Raw genomic sequence first — 17,877 nt, 5'->3', positions numbered from 1 at the left:
ACTGATTTTGACTGCGGATAACTCCGTTTACCTGATCAGGATATAGGGCTCACGGCGGGTGTGACCGGTCAACAGGGATGCTTAATCCTCCTAGGCACCTGATCCCACCTCTGGTGTGTCCAGGGGTCCGTGTTTGCCCAACTATGTATTTTGTATTGCTTGTAGGAATTATGAGATTGATCACTGTTCGTTATCTTCACCTTACTATTAAAGTTTAAAAAAAAAAAAAAAAAAGCCCCTGGGCCCGATAAAATTCAATCAGAACATTTGATTCATGGAAAAAGTGTATTATCAAAATATTTATGTGTATTATTCAACAGCATAATAAAACTAGGTAAAATTCCCTCTGGATGGAAACAAGGTTTTATAGTACCAATTTTCAAGGGTGGAAGCAAACAAAAAACTTCTCCTGACAGCTACCGATCCATTTCATTATTGTCTACTATATTCAAAGTTTTTGAAAAAATCATCTACACAAGGATTATGAACGTATCGTTCAAAGAGAAATAATCGAGTCCTCAACAAGGTTTTCATAAAGGTTTAAGTTCTATCACAGCTGCATTTAACCTTCAAGAAACAATCTTGCATCACATCGAAAACGGATCACGTGTATATGTATGTTTTCTAGACAGCCGAAAAGTCTTTGATACAGTATGGAGAAAAGGATTGCTTTGTAAAGTTAACGAAATAGGTATCGAGGGAAAATTATGGACATTGATAGACGACTGCCACATTGATACCAAAAGTGCTGTAATTTTAAATTACCAGCAATCAGACTGGTTCCCGGTTGAACAAGGAATACGGCAAGGCGGTATCTTATCTGGGTTTTTACACACAGTTTATATCAATGACTTACTTAACGAACTTGGTCACATCAATAAAAACTTCGGAATTCATAATATAGAGTCATCGACCCCTACTCTCGCAGATGATATTGCCTGTTTATCGTCAACTCCGCACTCACTCCAGAATATGTTGGATGTAGCATATAATTTTTCTTGTAGATGGAGATTCTCTTTCATCGCTAAAAAATCATGTATTATAGTACTAGGTAAATCTCACAATGTCGTCTCAAATCAATGGTTAGTGGGCGATGAAATCATTCCTGTAAAGAGTTACTATAATCACCTTAGGATCATTCAAAACTCTCATTTCAAATCTCTAACCAGGACAAAGAAGGCATGTGACAAAGGCAGACGATCTTATTACTCCATAAAACACTCATCCTCAGAAAATTCCAATCCAGTTACTCTTGTGAATCTTTATAAAAAGGTAGTCATACCTTCTACATTATATGGATGTGAAATTTGGAATGATCATAAAACCCAGGATCTTCAGATGTTACATCGACTTCAACATTTTATCGTTAATGATATTCAAAGCTTACATGTAAATCTATCAACGCGGTCCGATATGTGTGAAAGCTTATTAGGTCTCAGACCTATCATATCTGAAATTGATAAAAAGAAGCTATTGTTTTTAAGCAAACTGTGCAATTTCTCTCACAATGTGCTGGCGAAACAAATATTTCTCTTCAGACTCTTTACAGTTTTGTGTAACCCATGGGGAACCACGCATGGATTCATTAAAGACATTCTAGTCATTCTGGATAAATACTCCTTAACGCAATATCTTGCATCTTATTTGGAATCTGATGCCTTCCCAAACAAATATACCTGAAAAAAACCTGTAAAATCCTTTATTTCGCTTTACGAAGATTGTGAATGGAATAAACGAACACATCTTGACTCAGATTTTACGCGATTTATACAGTTAGATGATGGAAAGGGGTTGCCAAGAATTTGGAAAATCATATGGTCGACACAAGAAACCAAAATTATTAAAACCTTAGTTAAACTCTGGACAATACCTCCCATAGGAAACATATATACATTCCGAATATAATGATATGCTTAAACACATTGCCTGCAGTTGTCCCAACTTTTCCTCAAACAGAGAACAATTTTGGGACGATATTACAAACCTTGATCTGCATGTGTATCTGTGCAGAATTCTGTGCCCTTGATGAAGAAGATTTATATACATATATGTTAGGTAAAGCCCCAATTTATCCACTGTCAGAACAGAAGCAAAAACAGTTACTACTTATATGTGGGAATTATCTAATTAAAGTTTTTGCTATATACAAATGGTGCATATGAATTTAAACTAAAATTTAGTAATACACTGAGTTCCTTGTATATCACATTTCCTTCTTTTTTTAAAAATTCATTTACATGTAATTATGTAATGTTTTTTTGTTTTCTTCTTTGTTCTCACATTTTCATAGTTATACATATGTTGTATGATTCATCCTTAATGTAATATATATATATATATATATATTTCTAATATACTCTCTGCAAAGAGGAATAAAATATTGAATGAATGAACGTAGTCGCTTGGAGCTCCAAATTTAATGTTCCTTATGTAACATAAATGATCTCTTTCCATATTGAATATTAGATAATGATTTTACGAATGCATTTGTAATCCGTCATGCCGATAGCTGACTAAAGACAAAATAAACAGTCGTTCAAAACGCGCATAATTTCAAAATTTAAAACTCAGTATTGCGAATGTGTTTATAATGGTAGATTTTGTCCAGTGCGACAATTTAAGAGCAAAATTAAGAATACAAATCGTTTCTTCTTGTCAAACGCAATAATTGAACACATAATTACACTATATAAATGCAAGGGTGGATCCCCTGACCCCTCCTCTGGATCCGCCACTGGAATGACAAACAGAGATATTGCTATATTGTAAACAGTGGTCTGATTTCTTGGACATAGTCAGGTAAAGTATACAACTTAATTTCGGTAAATATTTTAACTTTAAAGTTATAAAGCGTGAACTTTCAAGAACAGTCCGGACCATTCGATATCTGACATATTGGACAGTTTCCGACGTATTACTTACTTTCAAGATGTGTGTCATCACAAAACATGGTCAACCAAAATAAAAACATTTTTGTGTTTGTACATATCAGGAACTGTTAATAAATTATTACAAAAAGCTATTCGTAACAGTCACTTCTATAATCACGAAAAAAATTAAGAGCATCGAAAACATCAGATGAATATCGTATTTATTTATTTTTTTTAAATTTCGATTTGTCAGATCGTTGGTCTCGGGATGGAGTGTCCTTCGTTGAATGAGATGTATATTAGTAATATAATTATAAATCTTCATAAAATGATAAATATGGGTCTAGTCAAAACTATTATAAGTATAACTAATACTGAACACCCAGACAATTTTATGCTGATCATGTTGTAAACCAATTGCAACTTCTCGGCTTTCTGGAAAGGCCCGAGAATGTGCATGTTGCCTCGCTTCGTTCTGGAAATTTACATAAGGCTGAATCACGAATTGAAGAAACGAATGGCATATTCTATTTATTCAACAATTATCGAAAATTTCTTCTATACGATCAAAATCAAGCATCTATAAACAACGGATTTACTTCATATTGTATTATCTCACGTTGTCGTTTAAAACAAAAAGACCGAGAAAAGAAAACTTGCTTAGATACGCCACTCCACTCTCATTTTTGCCATTTCAGGGTAGTTTATCAAAAACGAAAGTAGGTTTTTAATTAATTTTACGATATTTACTAATCAAGTAAGATTCTATCATATTTTTCAATAGTCAGAATAAAACTGCAAAAGTAATGAAAAAGCAATGCCTTTCTTTTTTCTATGGGTTCCTTTGTAAATTTTAAATTCTTATTGTGACCCCTCTCTGAGATTGTTCTTTGAAAGAACTTCCATCTTCACTATACATGTATAAGGAATCTTCTATACAATTTTTGTCTTTTCTGGTCCAGTGGTGCTTCAGAAATTTGTTTTTAAACACTTCATCCTATATTTGCTATTTCTTAATCATCGATATCTATGTGTCAAATAACATCTAGTACTTTCAATGCAAATTACTAAATGTCCTTGAATATTGCCCCACCTTTGATGCTTTTGCATGTAGATTAACTGAAGAGTCTTGCTGTTTTCCTGTACTAGCTACAAGATACAAATGACCTCAGATTCAACATATTGTTAATGGAGAAATGTATGTGATGTTAACGTGATTTCAAGATTTTCTGAGGTGTTGCTAAAACGCGGAACGAAAGACGGAACGGAACGGAACAGAATTTAAGAATAAGAATGATTATTGTAGCTAAGATAACACCAAAAAATCGGAAGAAAATGCTTTGTTATGATTAAAATCAAAATTTTGGGAATTTGTTTACAAGCGGTAAAACAAATTTAACTTAAAATTCTGCATCATAAATTGATTAAGCGAAGTTAAGGTGGATCGATCCTCATGTGACTTATCAATATTAATGGTTGAAAGTGGAAAAAATGTATTGATTTCCACTCAAAATAGTTTAATTTAATCAATAACCAAAGAAAAGGTGTACGTTGCCACCTTTTTAAAGATGTCAGACATACAAAAACAGAAGTATATATCAACATAAAAAAAATCGCACATTTTCGTTAAACAGAATAATGAAAATTGATTAAAACTTGTTGAAATTACTAATTTTAAATGTCAACAGTTCAAGAAAACTGCTAATTCATAGATATATCAAAATTAATTGTAGATATTAGGGAAACCATTGTGTCATAGACATGCAGTAGAGGAAATTCCAGCATAGGAGTTATTGCCCTTGACAACATTTTTAAAATTATAAATAATTGATTATGTATGGAAAAAAAAAAAACTTTTTCAGTATCAAAAGTTTACCAAATCTTTTATTTTATTCGGTGAACAAAATTCCTCTGAGAGATATATTTCTATCATGTGCAAAATTTAATTAAATAAAGGTTTTGCAAAAACCTATGACATCACATGAGGATCGATCGACCTTAAAGGTTTGTATAAGAATTTACAAAGCGTTACAAGAATTTTGAAATGTTGGCATGGACAGATATGTTAGCGAGCAGCGACACCTATGGGTAGAGAATGGAAAGAACACATGTACTTTATATGCACCCCCCCCCCCCCCCCCCGTTGGCAAAACGTCATTAACGCACATTTACATGTAAATTTACACATAATACCGTATATGTGTATACTTACAACAGGGAGTGTGGTATGTATATAACAACGACAATTCATGATCTTATTAAATCAGCAAGTTAAACATCTTGTGTTTGATATCTTATTTTTTAAGTATTACAGAGACTTTGTGACCGCAGCACTCCAATCCTAAATAGGGAAGACTTCTAGCAGTTTATTTCTAAACTAAATACTTGTATCTTAATATTCAGATTAATCAGTAATGAGCTGACCTTTTAATTCGATTCAAGCATACATTGTCTGTTAGTCTTTTGGCTATTTCATATCTGTTAATTTCTCATACTATGGATCGTAAAATTCACCTTAGTTTTCATTGGTTATGTTTAAATCTCTCTATCCTGCTGTATCTCTTCAGTTCCGCAGGATATCGGTAAATGTACGAACTTTCACATAGATTCATCCCAGATTAGACAAACCTTTTATAAATACACACCGGACTCGTTCGCTTTAAAATTTGATGTGATATACATGTATAAATACATACATGTATAAAACATTATTTTATCTTTTACAATGTTGTCTTTGTTGGGGGGGGGGGTATTCATTGGATATAAAATTTGAAAATTCAAGTCTTTTTCAGTATGATTACTATTTGGGGGGGGGGGGGTATGAATATTTTTCATGGTAAGATGGTAAGTGAATGATTTTAAAATATATATGCATTAGTATGAAGTATATGAAACGGTGGATTCTGTGGATGACTTCCCGCTCTCTCTGTAATTTCTGCTTCCCTTGTTCATGATAAACCTTTTATTTCGCAAAATGCTGACCTCATCATCACATTATTGCATGCAATATTTTCCGTTTTGTTTTCCGTTCCGCGTTTTAGCAACACCCGAATTTCTGAGTCAGTCCTAATACACGTGTTTTGGAATTAACAAGATAGCCCTAATACTCGTGTTTGGACTAGTCAAGAGGTATAGACCTGATGCACGTATTTTTGACATTGTCGGACAGCCTTGATACACGTGTTTTGGAATTGTGCAGACAGCCCTGATACACGAGTTTAACTTGTTGAGACAGCCCTGATACACGAGTTTAACTTGTTGAGACAGCCCTGATACACGAGTTTAACTTGTTGAGACAGTCCTGATACACGAGTTTAACTTGTTGAGACAGCCCTGATACACGAGTTTAACTTGTTGAGACAGCCCTGATACACGAGTTTAACTTGTTGAGACAGTCCTGATACACGAGTTTAACTTGTTGAGACAGTCCTGATACACGAGTTTAACTTGTTGAGACAGCCCTGATACACGAGTTTAACTTGTTGAGACAGCCCTGATACACGAGTTTAACTTGTTGAGACAGCCCTGATACATGAGTTTAACTTGTTGAGATAGCCATGATACACGTGTTTAGACCCGTTGAAACAACCCCGATACGTGTTTGGTCTTGTTGAGAACGTTGCATGGAGATACATGCATGACCCTCTCGTAATTTAGGCAAAAGTAAGAAACGTAATAACAAGCGAAGCTCACTCCAATGATTACACATTTGAATCACGTAGTTTGCTCTTCATCAGCTTAAAAAAATCAAACTTCCGCCAGAGATCGTTTGAAAACAAATAACTTCTATGGTTACATATGATGTCATTTCCTAAAATTATAGGCCTATACGATTTCATGATATGAGTACATACATGTAATCATATACATGTAATTCGCTCACACACTTCTAGATGCTAAGGATAACCATTCTATCATAAAGATAGAATCTTAAACCCTTAACTGTAAAAGCACATGTTCAAATGATGAACATTCTTAAGAATTCGAGTCTTTTAGCTCTTATAAGACCTAAATCGAAATTCTAGACTCCTACTGCACATCTTGCAAAAATATGCCCAAATATATGCAAAGATTTTTTTTCTGTTGTACCTCTTTTAATGTAAGAGATATTTCAATGGTCAGAGAGTATGACATTCGGAAGAACGGCCATACATAGCTGCAATAATGTAGCCCTATCCAATTTTTTTTAATTCTGACGTTTTCGGGATAGGGCTACAATTCCATAGGATCTCCGTAATAGTGCAAAATAATTTTAAGAATAACCGATAATAAACTCTGTGTATTCGTCCCAAATGTTGTTTACACCAAAAGGAGTACCAACTTTGTGCTCGGGCATGTCTAATAAAGGTGTTTTTCATTAAATATAATGTACAGCATGCAAAATTCTTCGTCTGCTCCGCCATGCTTGTTATCGCGAGATCTCGTAGGTGGATCTAATGAGAAACCTAAACATTGACTATCAGCACGAAAATGTAGTTACTCGAGCCACTTCGACAAAGAAAGGAAAATCATATTGTTGCAGAAAGAATCTACACTCTGCTGTTCGGTTTTTAACTTGATATTAAATTCAAACCTTTTCATTACCGACGAAATAGCTTTCGCCTCCATACTTGTCCATTGATGTAAATACTACCTTATATGGCATATGCAAATGAATTGACAATCGGAAGTTGAAACTTCAGTACATCAAACATGGCGCACAAATATGAATCGAGAAATTGGAATTTATCGAAATTGTTGAAAACGGTAGAATAGAGCCTCACAAATCTTAAGTTGCAGGTTGTAAATTTATATATTGACTAGGAAACATAGAATATCATTTTATTTACGTAAAGAAAGTCAGGAAATGTTTAGAATGAGCGCAAATGTTGCGGGAGTGAATCACTCCCGCATTTGCACCATTACGGAGATCCTAAGGAGTTGTAGCCCTCTCCCTAAAAAAAAAAAAAAAAAATCAGAGAGGGCTACATTATTGCAGCTAGGCCATACATTACAACGTATTCTAACTCTCTTTCGAAAGCGCGATTATAATGATCAAAATATACATTCAAGAGAAAAAAAAACATCAATCCTCATTCATATACTATTTTATTACATGTAGTATTTTATAAAATACTTTGTTTTGACCCAAGTGATTCTCAATGTAACAACAGTTGTATCATATATTTCATGCTACTTCATATTTTGTCAATAATCAGATGATGATAATGATGACTATGATTGGATCTCCACTATGAATATTCAGATGTGGTCATTTGACATTAGTTGCCACGGCTGAAGACACGCAATGGCGTCCTCCGTCCACGAACAGGATCTGTCCCGTAATAAACGACGCCTCCTCGGACGCTAAAAACGCCACCGCCTGAGCAATGTCCACTGGGAATCCGACCCGTCCCAAGGGGTGTTTAGATTTCTGAGTCTCTAAAAACTAAAAATATTTCCTAAATTGAAAAATCTTCAATGATTTGTGTTACCACATTAAATGTAAGAACAGAAATTCTTCGAAAGTTAATGTGTCATTACTTTATTATAGTGATTATACACTGTTCTCGTCGTATACTTACAAAGTGATTTATGTATAAACTCAGATAAAGTATAAAAATCTTGCCTTTTGTTGTTCTTCTACGTCTTGGTTACTAAGTGTTTTCTACATCGAAATCTTACCTTTTAGGACTTCTCTTGGTTTTAGCTATGAAGTGTCGTCTGCTTCAAGATCTTACCTTTTCGTACTTCTCTTTGTTTTAGTTATGAAGTGTCGTCTGCTTCAAGATCTTACATTTTGGTACTTCTCTTGGTTTTAGCTATGAAGTGTCGTCTGTATAAGATCTTACCTTTTCGTACTTCTCTTGGTTTTAGTTATGAAGTGTTGTCTATTTTAAGATCTTACCTTTTAGGACTTCTCTTGGTTTTAGCTATGAAGTGTCGTCTGTATAAGATCTTACCTTTTCGTACTTCTCTTGGTTTTAGCTATGAAGTGTCGTCTGTATAAGATCTTACCTTTTCGTACTTCTCTTGGTTTTAGTTATGAAGTGACGTCTGTTTCAAGATCTTACCTTTTGGTACTTCTCTTGGTTTTAGCTATGAAGTGTCGTCTGTATAAGATCTTACCTTTTCGTACTTCTCTTGGTTTTAGTTATGAAGTGACGTCTGTTTCAAGATCTTACCTTTTGGTACTTCTCTTGGTTTTAGCTATGAAGTGTCGTCTGTTTCAAGATCTTACATTTAGGTACTTCTCTTGGTTTTAGCTATGAAGTGTCGTCTGTATTAGATCTTACCTTTTCGTACTTCTCTTGGTTTTAGCTATGAAGTGTCATCTGTATTAGATCTTACCTTTTCGTACTTCTCTTGGTTTTAGCTATGAAGTGTCGTCCGTTTCAAGATCTTACCTTTTGGTACTTCTCTTGGTTTTAGCTATGAATTGTCGTCTGTATAAGATCTTACCTTTTCGTACTTCTCTTCGTCTTGATATGCCGAGTGTTCACGCCTAGCTATCTTACTCACAATGGTCCCGGGACTGTAAAAGTGGATCAGGTTCACAATAATTTCAAATGATGAACAACTCTTCCACACAGTTTAGATATATAATAGAATATTGAAAGTTACAATGGATATGTTAAACTAGCCAATACTTTTTTTTTTTTTTTTAAGATACAATGTGTATAAGATATGGTTATTATTTTACCATGAAATCAAAATAGATACAGTATATGTCAAACAATTTTAGTTATTAATTTACATCAACATAATTTCAAGTGACGGAATAATACTGCGTAAGAAACATATTTGGCAGTGTGTGTATAATAAAGATAAGTTTTTGGTTTGTTTTTTCAAAAACGCCACGCTGCCACAGTGAGTCCACACATATCACGACAGTTCATATCCGACTCATTGGGCAGATCTATTAGAGGACTGGACCCTCTGAATAGTGGCTTCAGATATAACACAAGTATATATAATACACAGATATACACATGTATACATACATATGCGTGCATAGATATAATAGCAGTAGTAACAATGTTTAACTTTTATATGTTAAAAATTTTTATATAAAGAATTTCATAGTATAACTATAGATTGGATACAAAATTTTGAAAAAGTTTCTGTTCTTTTGTTTTATATAAAAACCTGAGAACTTGACAGTGCGATCTCAAGTATTCCTTGATGGAACGAATAACAAAATCACTTGTCTCATCAACCTGTACAACTCCACAATACATCTTACATTTATAAATTCTAAATGCAATAAAAGAAAGAAAATAGTTATATATCTTTATCAATTCAGTATTATCTAAATAAAACCCAACAGCAATATGTTCCCAAGTAATTGAGAAATTAATACAGGTACTTGCGACCTTCCATATATGTCGTACATTAATACAATCAAAAATAAGGTGTTTTGTGTTTTCGATTTCATTTCTATACAGTTTACACTTATTTGTTACAGTGTTGTTCCATTTGCTAATAAGAAGATTATTACTCAATAAGTTGTGTATTAGTTTATAATTAAACTCTGCTAAAGATTTGTCTTCAATATATTTAACTTTCAATAAAAATATTGATTCCCATTCCTTTTTATCTGTTATTTGGAACTCTCTACTTAACTTTGTAAGCGAGGGTTTTTGGAATTTATGCTTTATCAAAGTAGAATAGAAAATTTTAGTTTTATGTTGTAAACATAAATTGTTATCAATATTTTTGGTTTTAATGTAGGGAATTTTAGAAAAATCATATCCAAGTTCAATTTTGTTTTTAAAAATATGTCTTATTATCTTATACTCGCATAGCCAGTTCGTTTTCTTAGTAAGACAATCATAAATTTGTTTACCTGATTTTAATAACCAACCTCATTAAAAATGTCTTTAACATATAAAATTCCACTTTTTATCCAATCATCAAAACATATTGATTTACCTTTGAAGAGAAAATTTGCATTTGACCATATTGGCCGTAGAAGGAATTTTTCAGTGGAGTTAAGAGTTTGGTTGGTGGTGTCTTGACAAAGGTTGAAGCAAGAAAACACCTGTTTATAAAATACTGGAAAATTTTAAAGAATGCCATAATTGTTAGTTGATGTTTCAGAAGTCTTAGCTAAATAATCAATGTCAAGATTTAAAGTTTTGCTGAAACTTTCTCCATATTTTTTAATGATATGATTACTTGTAATAAGGCGTGGAATCCACATGGCTTTTAGGGCTTTAAGTTTAGACTCTATATCGACTACACCTATCCCTTATCAATGTGTTCCTTTTGATTCTATCTTTTTTATTCCATAAAAAATTATATATCAACCTATTGATGTCTTTTATAAACTTAGGATCGGGTAATTCTAAAATGCTTGCAACATAAGTCAATTTTGATAAAGCCAATGAGTTAATGATTGTACATTTTCCAAATAATGATAGTTTTCTTCTTTTCCATGATTCAAATAACATTTTAATTTCGTGATATATTTTCATCCAATTTTTATTGTAAGACGAAATTCATTTTTTACTCTATTGTCCATTGTATTCTAAACTCAGAACAACTTTGTTTAAAAACACGGGATTTGATCAAATGTCAATGTCAGATGTAGAGGTTCTTCGAATGTTAATTACAAACTACCCAAGACAATTAGCAAAATACTTGTTCTCCTCCTTTTCTCTTAGACAATCTATTACATTTGAAAATATCAACAACTGAGCTATTTATACATTATATACTTATTATACATGTATACACATGTATGTGTATATAATTATAGAAAATGTTATTATGCGCAATTATTTGCATTATATATTATTATATCAACGTTTAAAGTGGCATATAGGCCCGACGGGCCGGGTGTTTATTGATTTGTATATTGTGATGAAATTGGATGTATGAATATATGTACACATGTCACTATAATAAATAAAATTACTTACTTACTGTAACATTCAATCTTATTTTGACCTATATAAATACCTAAACATTTTACGGCTTTCTTAGTTACCTTTATTCCCTCTTCTGTTTCAAGCTGGTTTCTCAGGTTTCCGAGTAAAATACATTCTGTTTTTGTGAAAATTATTTTTGACCCTGCTAATTCACAGAAACTTTTAATGGTGTTTATTGCATGTTTTAGAGAATCGGTATCACTTAAAGCCAGTGTCATGTCGTCTGCATGTTGAATATTTTTAATTTCATTTTCTAAGTTTTTATTTTGAAAACCGTGAATCGAATTATTTGATTTGATTTTATCTAATAGAATTTCTGCAACAAATAGGTATAAAATCGCGGAAATTGGACAGCCTTGCCTTATTCCCCTGTGCATCTGGCATGTTCTAGAGATCCAGCCATTATTTTTTAAACGGAAGATAGGATTTTTATAAAGTATTTCAATCCATTTAATAAAATTCATTCCAAAATTAAATGTTTCTAGAGTTTTGAACAGAAAAATTCCACTCAACTGAATCGAATGCTTTCTCAAAGTCGAGAAATAATAATAAGCCCCCTTGATTATTGTTTTCCCAGTAATCAAAAATATCTAATATTAATCGTGCGTTGCTTCCTATAAATCTTCCTTTTATATATGCTGTCTGTTCGTTACTTATGTAATCATCGATAACTTTTTGTAAACGACGAGCAAATATGAATGCAATTATCTTGTAGTCTGTTGCCAATACTTACTTCACTGCGTTCACACGAACACCAAACGGTGCCAACTCTGAAAACGTTTAAACAAAGTAATTATTCAGCGTACCTGTAGATAATGATAGTTGAACACCGTTTGCTATAAATTACGTCACTCTGATTGATGTGTGTTGTTCTATTCTATTATAAGATACATTCTTGGTGCTTTATTCTGTAAGTCATTCCTGTTAGTTAAAACACTGACCTAATGACAGACACTGTGTAAACATGTCTATGGCTGCTTTACTCATGCAATAAACTGCAACCTCCGCCATCTGAAAATAGTCCCCACAGTGAATAACTGTATGATAAATAATAAATATAAAACAATTCCCCTTCAGTACTTACTTACCGGCTTGGGGCCACAAATACTGGAAATATTTACTATGTTACCTGAAATTGAGAAAATATTAAATGAAGAAAACCTACAAAATGCTTTGAATGTAGAAGATTACATGGTTCATTAACTTTTCATATATGAAGGTATCGACATTTTGAGATATGCAATTTCTAGAATATGAACTAAATAAACCTTTGATTTTTTGGATATATGAAATGAAGCTTTCCTTTGATTCTTTGAGATACGGAATACACATGTTACTGTACAGTGTATTTGAATCTCTGAGATATGGGAATATAGCTTACCAGTTGTTTTGGAGAGAGGGATGTGGCGCCGGGTTTTTTTGGGGGGGTGGGTGGGGGGTATTTGGAGATATAGAATATACCCCAGTCTTCTTCTGGATACTGAATAAAGCCATTTATTCATTCTATAAGACATTGACCTAACTTCGATTCTTTGAGATATGGTAAATATATAACTCGACTTTTCTTTTTGGTTGGGTTTTTTTTTTGGGGGGGGGGGGGGGGGCATTTTGAGATATCAGAGACATGAAACATAGAATATTTCCTATTTTTTCTCAGATTTAGAATATAATCTTCTGATTAATTCATAAATTCATATTCTAAACATTGCCACCTTCTGGTTGAGATATGGAAGAGAACCACCTTTAAAATGAGATACGAAAGAAAGCCACCTTTCGATTGTAATATGGATAGAGCTACCTTTCGATTGAGATATGGAACATAATCACCTTTTAATTTGATTAAGATGTGAAAGAAGTTCACGTTTTTTAAATTAAGAACGAAATTTTTTAATTGATATATGGAGTATAATCACCTTTTGATTGAGATGTGAAATATACACCGTACATATTGACACCCTTTCATTATTTGATAAATGTACATATACCCCCCCCCCCCCCCCCCCCCTTGCCCCCGGTAACATACTTACCTTTCGATTCTTTCAGATATGGAATGGCATCTTTGGATAAAAAGAAGTGACATTTCGTGTTTGTGTCCATCATGGTGTCGTAAGTGGCCTCTGTTGTTTCAGAAGTCTTAGCATAGATAATCATCCCTGCATTGTTTACCTAAATATATACCCTAAGTATGAATAGGTTAAATAAAGTCAGTTCATGTATAAATTTTCAATCAATAACTGCAGGGATAGCCCCAAATCAAAGTCCGGAATATTGTCGATGTCCGGATACCCGGACAGACACTTAGGCTGGTCACTATATCGCTACCGCCTATAGTGGGAGTCATACGCCTATAGGGGGAGTCATATGCCTATAGACGGGGTCCTAATAACGTCTTCCTGTCTATTCAGTAGGGTCGAACCTGCAACACCGAAGTATCAAGAGATTTTTTTTTATATCTAGTAAACTTGATGAAGCTGTAATTTTTCTTTTTATCGCATATAGATAACTCTGTTTAATGGTTGGTTGTGTATTGTTTAAAGTCCCGCTCGAGAATTTTTCACTCATATGGGGACATCCTCATTGCTGGGGGAGGGCTGCAAAATTTGGGCCTATGCTCGGCGCTTACGGCCATTGAGCAGGAGGGATCTTTATCGTGCCACACTTGCTGTGACACAAGGTCTCGGTTTTTGCGAAAGACCGCCCCATTTAATGGCCTCTTACGACAAGAAAGGGGTACTGAGGACCTACTATAAAACCCGGACCCCACGGGAACAACTCTGTTTGAAATCTAGATATCCATTTATCATTAATCTAAAAAGAATTTAATACAATTATACACAGCAGTTGACCTTGAGATTATATAGAGTAGGTTATTTGTTTGTTTCACGCCCGCGTCCAAACTTTTTTCCCTAATATTGAGACCTCACTATACGTAAGAACAGAACTTACACTGCACTCGCTCTCATAACTTACCAGTACATCTAACCGTTTAAACTTCTCAATAGTACTCTTCAACAGATTGCCTCTGAATTCCCCAGAGGTCAGGTCGCCATCTTGAATTAAAATCTGCGTATAATCAAATAAACAATTTAAATCATTTCATCTGATGTAAACTCCAGAAAGTAACGAAAATCATCGAAAATGCGTTTAATTCAGAAATAATGTTCATTTCTGAAATTACATGAGGGTGTGAACTACGACTAGTACATGAACAATATGCTGGCGTGAAGCGTTGCTGACCTCGGGTGTGAACTACGACTAGTACATGAACAGTATGCTGGCGTGAAGCGTTGCTGACCTCGGGTGTGAACTACGACTAGTACATGAACAGTATGCTGGCGTGAAGCGTTGCTGACCTCGGATGTGAACTACGACTAGTACATGAACAGTAGGCTGGCGTGAAGCGTTGCTGACCTCGTACCTTCATGTATTTTCAAAACCGAAATTTGATTTTTATATTTGCATTCTACTTTCATTTCAGTCGGAATTTCTATTTGGTAAAATAGACGTCCATGTACTATACTTATTAAGATTCATACGCGACTTGTTCACAACTGCAGCGCCTTCATTAGGAAATGGCTATCAGATATCAACGGTAAAAACATCAGAATTGTAAATATTTAAACAATAAAATGCTTTCTTTGTTGTTTCATCAGGTGATGAAGGTAGCTAGCATTGTAGAAAAAAGCATAACCCGCGCAAGCAACAAAGAAAGGATTTTATTGTTTATATTTATATTTCATGTATTGTTTTACAATATGATCTAAATTTAAGTACTAAAATATCATATGGCCGACCCATTCGTTACGTTGATGACGCTCCATATGATATAAATTTGCAGGTAATGATTACACAGACAAGTGGTACTAGGATGAAAGCAATGTCAATTTCAATAGAAATAATTATAAGAGAATTACATTGAGTGAATGTAAATATAATGAAATAGACGTTAAACAACACCGATACCTGTTTGTCGTTCAGCCCATTTTCCCGACATTTTCCAGCTACTCGGGAGAGTTCCTCCTTGTTTCTTCCAGTAAGTGAAAGATTGGCGCCCAGTGAAGCGAAATGTAGAGCAATTCCTTCTCCAATACCCGCACTAGCACCTTAAACAGTACAATATGTATATATATTGTATTTTCCTGGGGAAGATCATAGGCGTAGCTTGGGTTCGAATATTACCGAGGCAGGGGGTCTGGGGGGCGCAAAATTAAGCTATCGACATTTTAACAACGTAAAAGGTGGGTTTTTTTTTACCGAGGCAGCTGCCTCGGTTGCCTCAATGGAAGCTACGCCACTGAAGATTCATGCTATTTTGCCAAGTGGATTTACCAGACAAGCACCCCACCCCCCACCCCCGATAAATTAACCCCGTAACAGGCCGTAAACAGTTATGTTGTGTTTACATAAGACTTTCTTCCTCAATATATGTAATTTGTAAAATTGTTAAGGGCGGATTACAGCCACACAACTACGTAGTATGAACATACATGTATTAGGATTTAAACTTTGAATTAAAGAATAAATGTCACATTTTGTGTATATTTCAGTGTAAAGGCGACGAAGTCTTGGTAACATGTGGTTCGGAGATTAACATACATTAAAGTTTTATTTTCAAAGGAATTTAGAAAACAGAGGATCCACCCACGCTTTCATCTCTCCTGCTTGATCCGCCCCCTGATATCCAACCTAGTGTGGCGGGCTGGCGGCCAGTGGAAGTAGTTTGAGAGCGTGTATATCCGTTATAACTGCCTTGTTAGAGAGTTAGTTTACATAAAGAGGATTGAATCATTTAGTCAGACCTATACGACACGTGACGGTGGTGGGGGAGGGTGCGGCCACTCACCTGTAATCAGAACGACTTTCTGTGCAAAATTAGGCATACTGATACGGTCTTAGTTTGTTGTCCAAAGGGAAGTAACTCTAACTTTTAGTTTAGAAATGCTGATAACGTACAATGTCTCAATCATGAAATTATCTCTCGTTCATAGTCAATAGACTTTCTATAACTAGAAATGGCTCTCACGACGAATGATAAAAGGCATACCTACCGTATCGCAATGTGTGAAATCTTAAACCACAGGTATCTGAATTTTAATTAGTAAATAGATATAAATAGAATTTAAACGGGGGAAAAAAATCAGCTCTACATGTATATGTATATATATATATATATATATATATAGATAGATAGATAGATAGATAAGATAAGATAAGTTTATTCCAATTTTGGGCCCAGAGGGCATAACAGTAAGACAGTTTATAAAGAAGGAAATTCAACAAGAGGTACTGTGAGCAATGCTCACTAAGAATACCCCCCGCTTACCCCAATCTCCCAAAGGGTGTTGGTAATAGGTATAAACTACCTCTTTTCTGAGTGTAAAAAACAAATGGCATGACAAACCGAACCATATTGCTACTTCGATGTCCAGTGCGCGTGACCTTTGACCTTTTGACCCCAAAATCGATAGGGAACATCTTCATCCCATGGGTAGTCCATATGTGTGATATGGTGACTGTAGGTGGAAAGGATAACGCTTTAGAGCCCGGAAACTACATTGCTACTTCGATGTCCAGTGCGCATGACCTTTGACCTTTTGACCCCAAAATCGATAGGGAACGTCTTCATCCCATGGGTAGTCCATATGTATGATATGGTGACTGTAGGTGGAAAGGATAACGCTTTAGAGCCCGGAAACCATATTGCTACTTCGATGTCCAGTGCGCTTGACCTTTGACCTTTTGACCCCAAAATCGATAGGGAACATCTTCATCCCATGGGTAGTCCATATGTATGATATGGTGACTGTAGGTGGAAAGGATAACGCTTTAGAGCCCGGAAACCATATTGCTACTTCGGTGTCCAGTGCGCTTGACCTTTGACCTTTTGACCCCAAAATCGATAGGGAACATCTTCATCCCATGGGTAGTCCATATGTATGATATGGTGACGGTAGGTGGAAAGGATAATGCTTTAGAGTCCGGAAACCATTGCGTCTACAGACGGACGGACGGACGGACGGACAGACAGACGGACAACCCGATTCCAGTATACCCCCCCCCCCCCCCACAACTTGTTGCGGGGGGTATAAAAA

General features: G+C 34.8%; 1 protein-coding gene across 1 annotated transcript; it reads right to left on the bottom strand.

Annotated features, from left to right (window-relative positions):
• Positions 1–7,941: 7,941 nt before the first annotated feature.
• Positions 7,942–16,708, bottom strand: LOC125678536 (uncharacterized oxidoreductase TM_0325-like). The gene is made up of 9 exons (XM_048917076.2): positions 16,629–16,708; positions 15,749–15,888; positions 14,756–14,848; positions 13,813–13,951; positions 12,874–12,914; positions 12,727–12,796; positions 12,519–12,555; positions 9,312–9,384; positions 7,942–8,298 (listed from the first exon to the last, which is right to left on the bottom strand). The coding sequence occupies exons 1-9, from the start codon at positions 16,663–16,665 to the stop codon at positions 8,122–8,124; spliced, it is 807 nt and encodes a 268-aa protein (XP_048773033.1). The 5' UTR covers positions 16,666–16,708; the 3' UTR covers positions 7,942–8,121.
• Positions 16,709–17,877: the final 1,169 nt, after the last annotated feature.

The sequence above is a fragment of the Ostrea edulis genome, chromosome 2 (genome assembly GCF_947568905.1).
Source record: "Ostrea edulis chromosome 2, xbOstEdul1.1, whole genome shotgun sequence".
In the NCBI taxonomy this organism is placed as follows: domain Eukaryota; kingdom Metazoa; phylum Mollusca; class Bivalvia; order Ostreida; family Ostreidae; genus Ostrea; species Ostrea edulis.
This window is presented reverse-complemented; position numbering and strand designations above follow the sequence as displayed.

Bases quoted from the DNA above. Each gene is read 5' to 3' on its own strand.
- LOC125678536 (XM_048917076.2), bottom strand. From the start codon at position 16,665: ATGCCTAATTTTGCACAGAAAGTCGTTCTGATTACAG. The intron at 14,849-15,748 runs GTATCGGTGTTG...GATTATACGCAG, and splicing joins ATGGGCTGAACGACAAACAG to ATTTTAATTCAAGATGGCGA. The intron at 12,556-12,726 runs GTCAGTGTTTTA...AAACGTTTTCAG, and splicing joins TACACAGTGTCTGTCATTAG to AGTTGGCACCGTTTGGTGTT.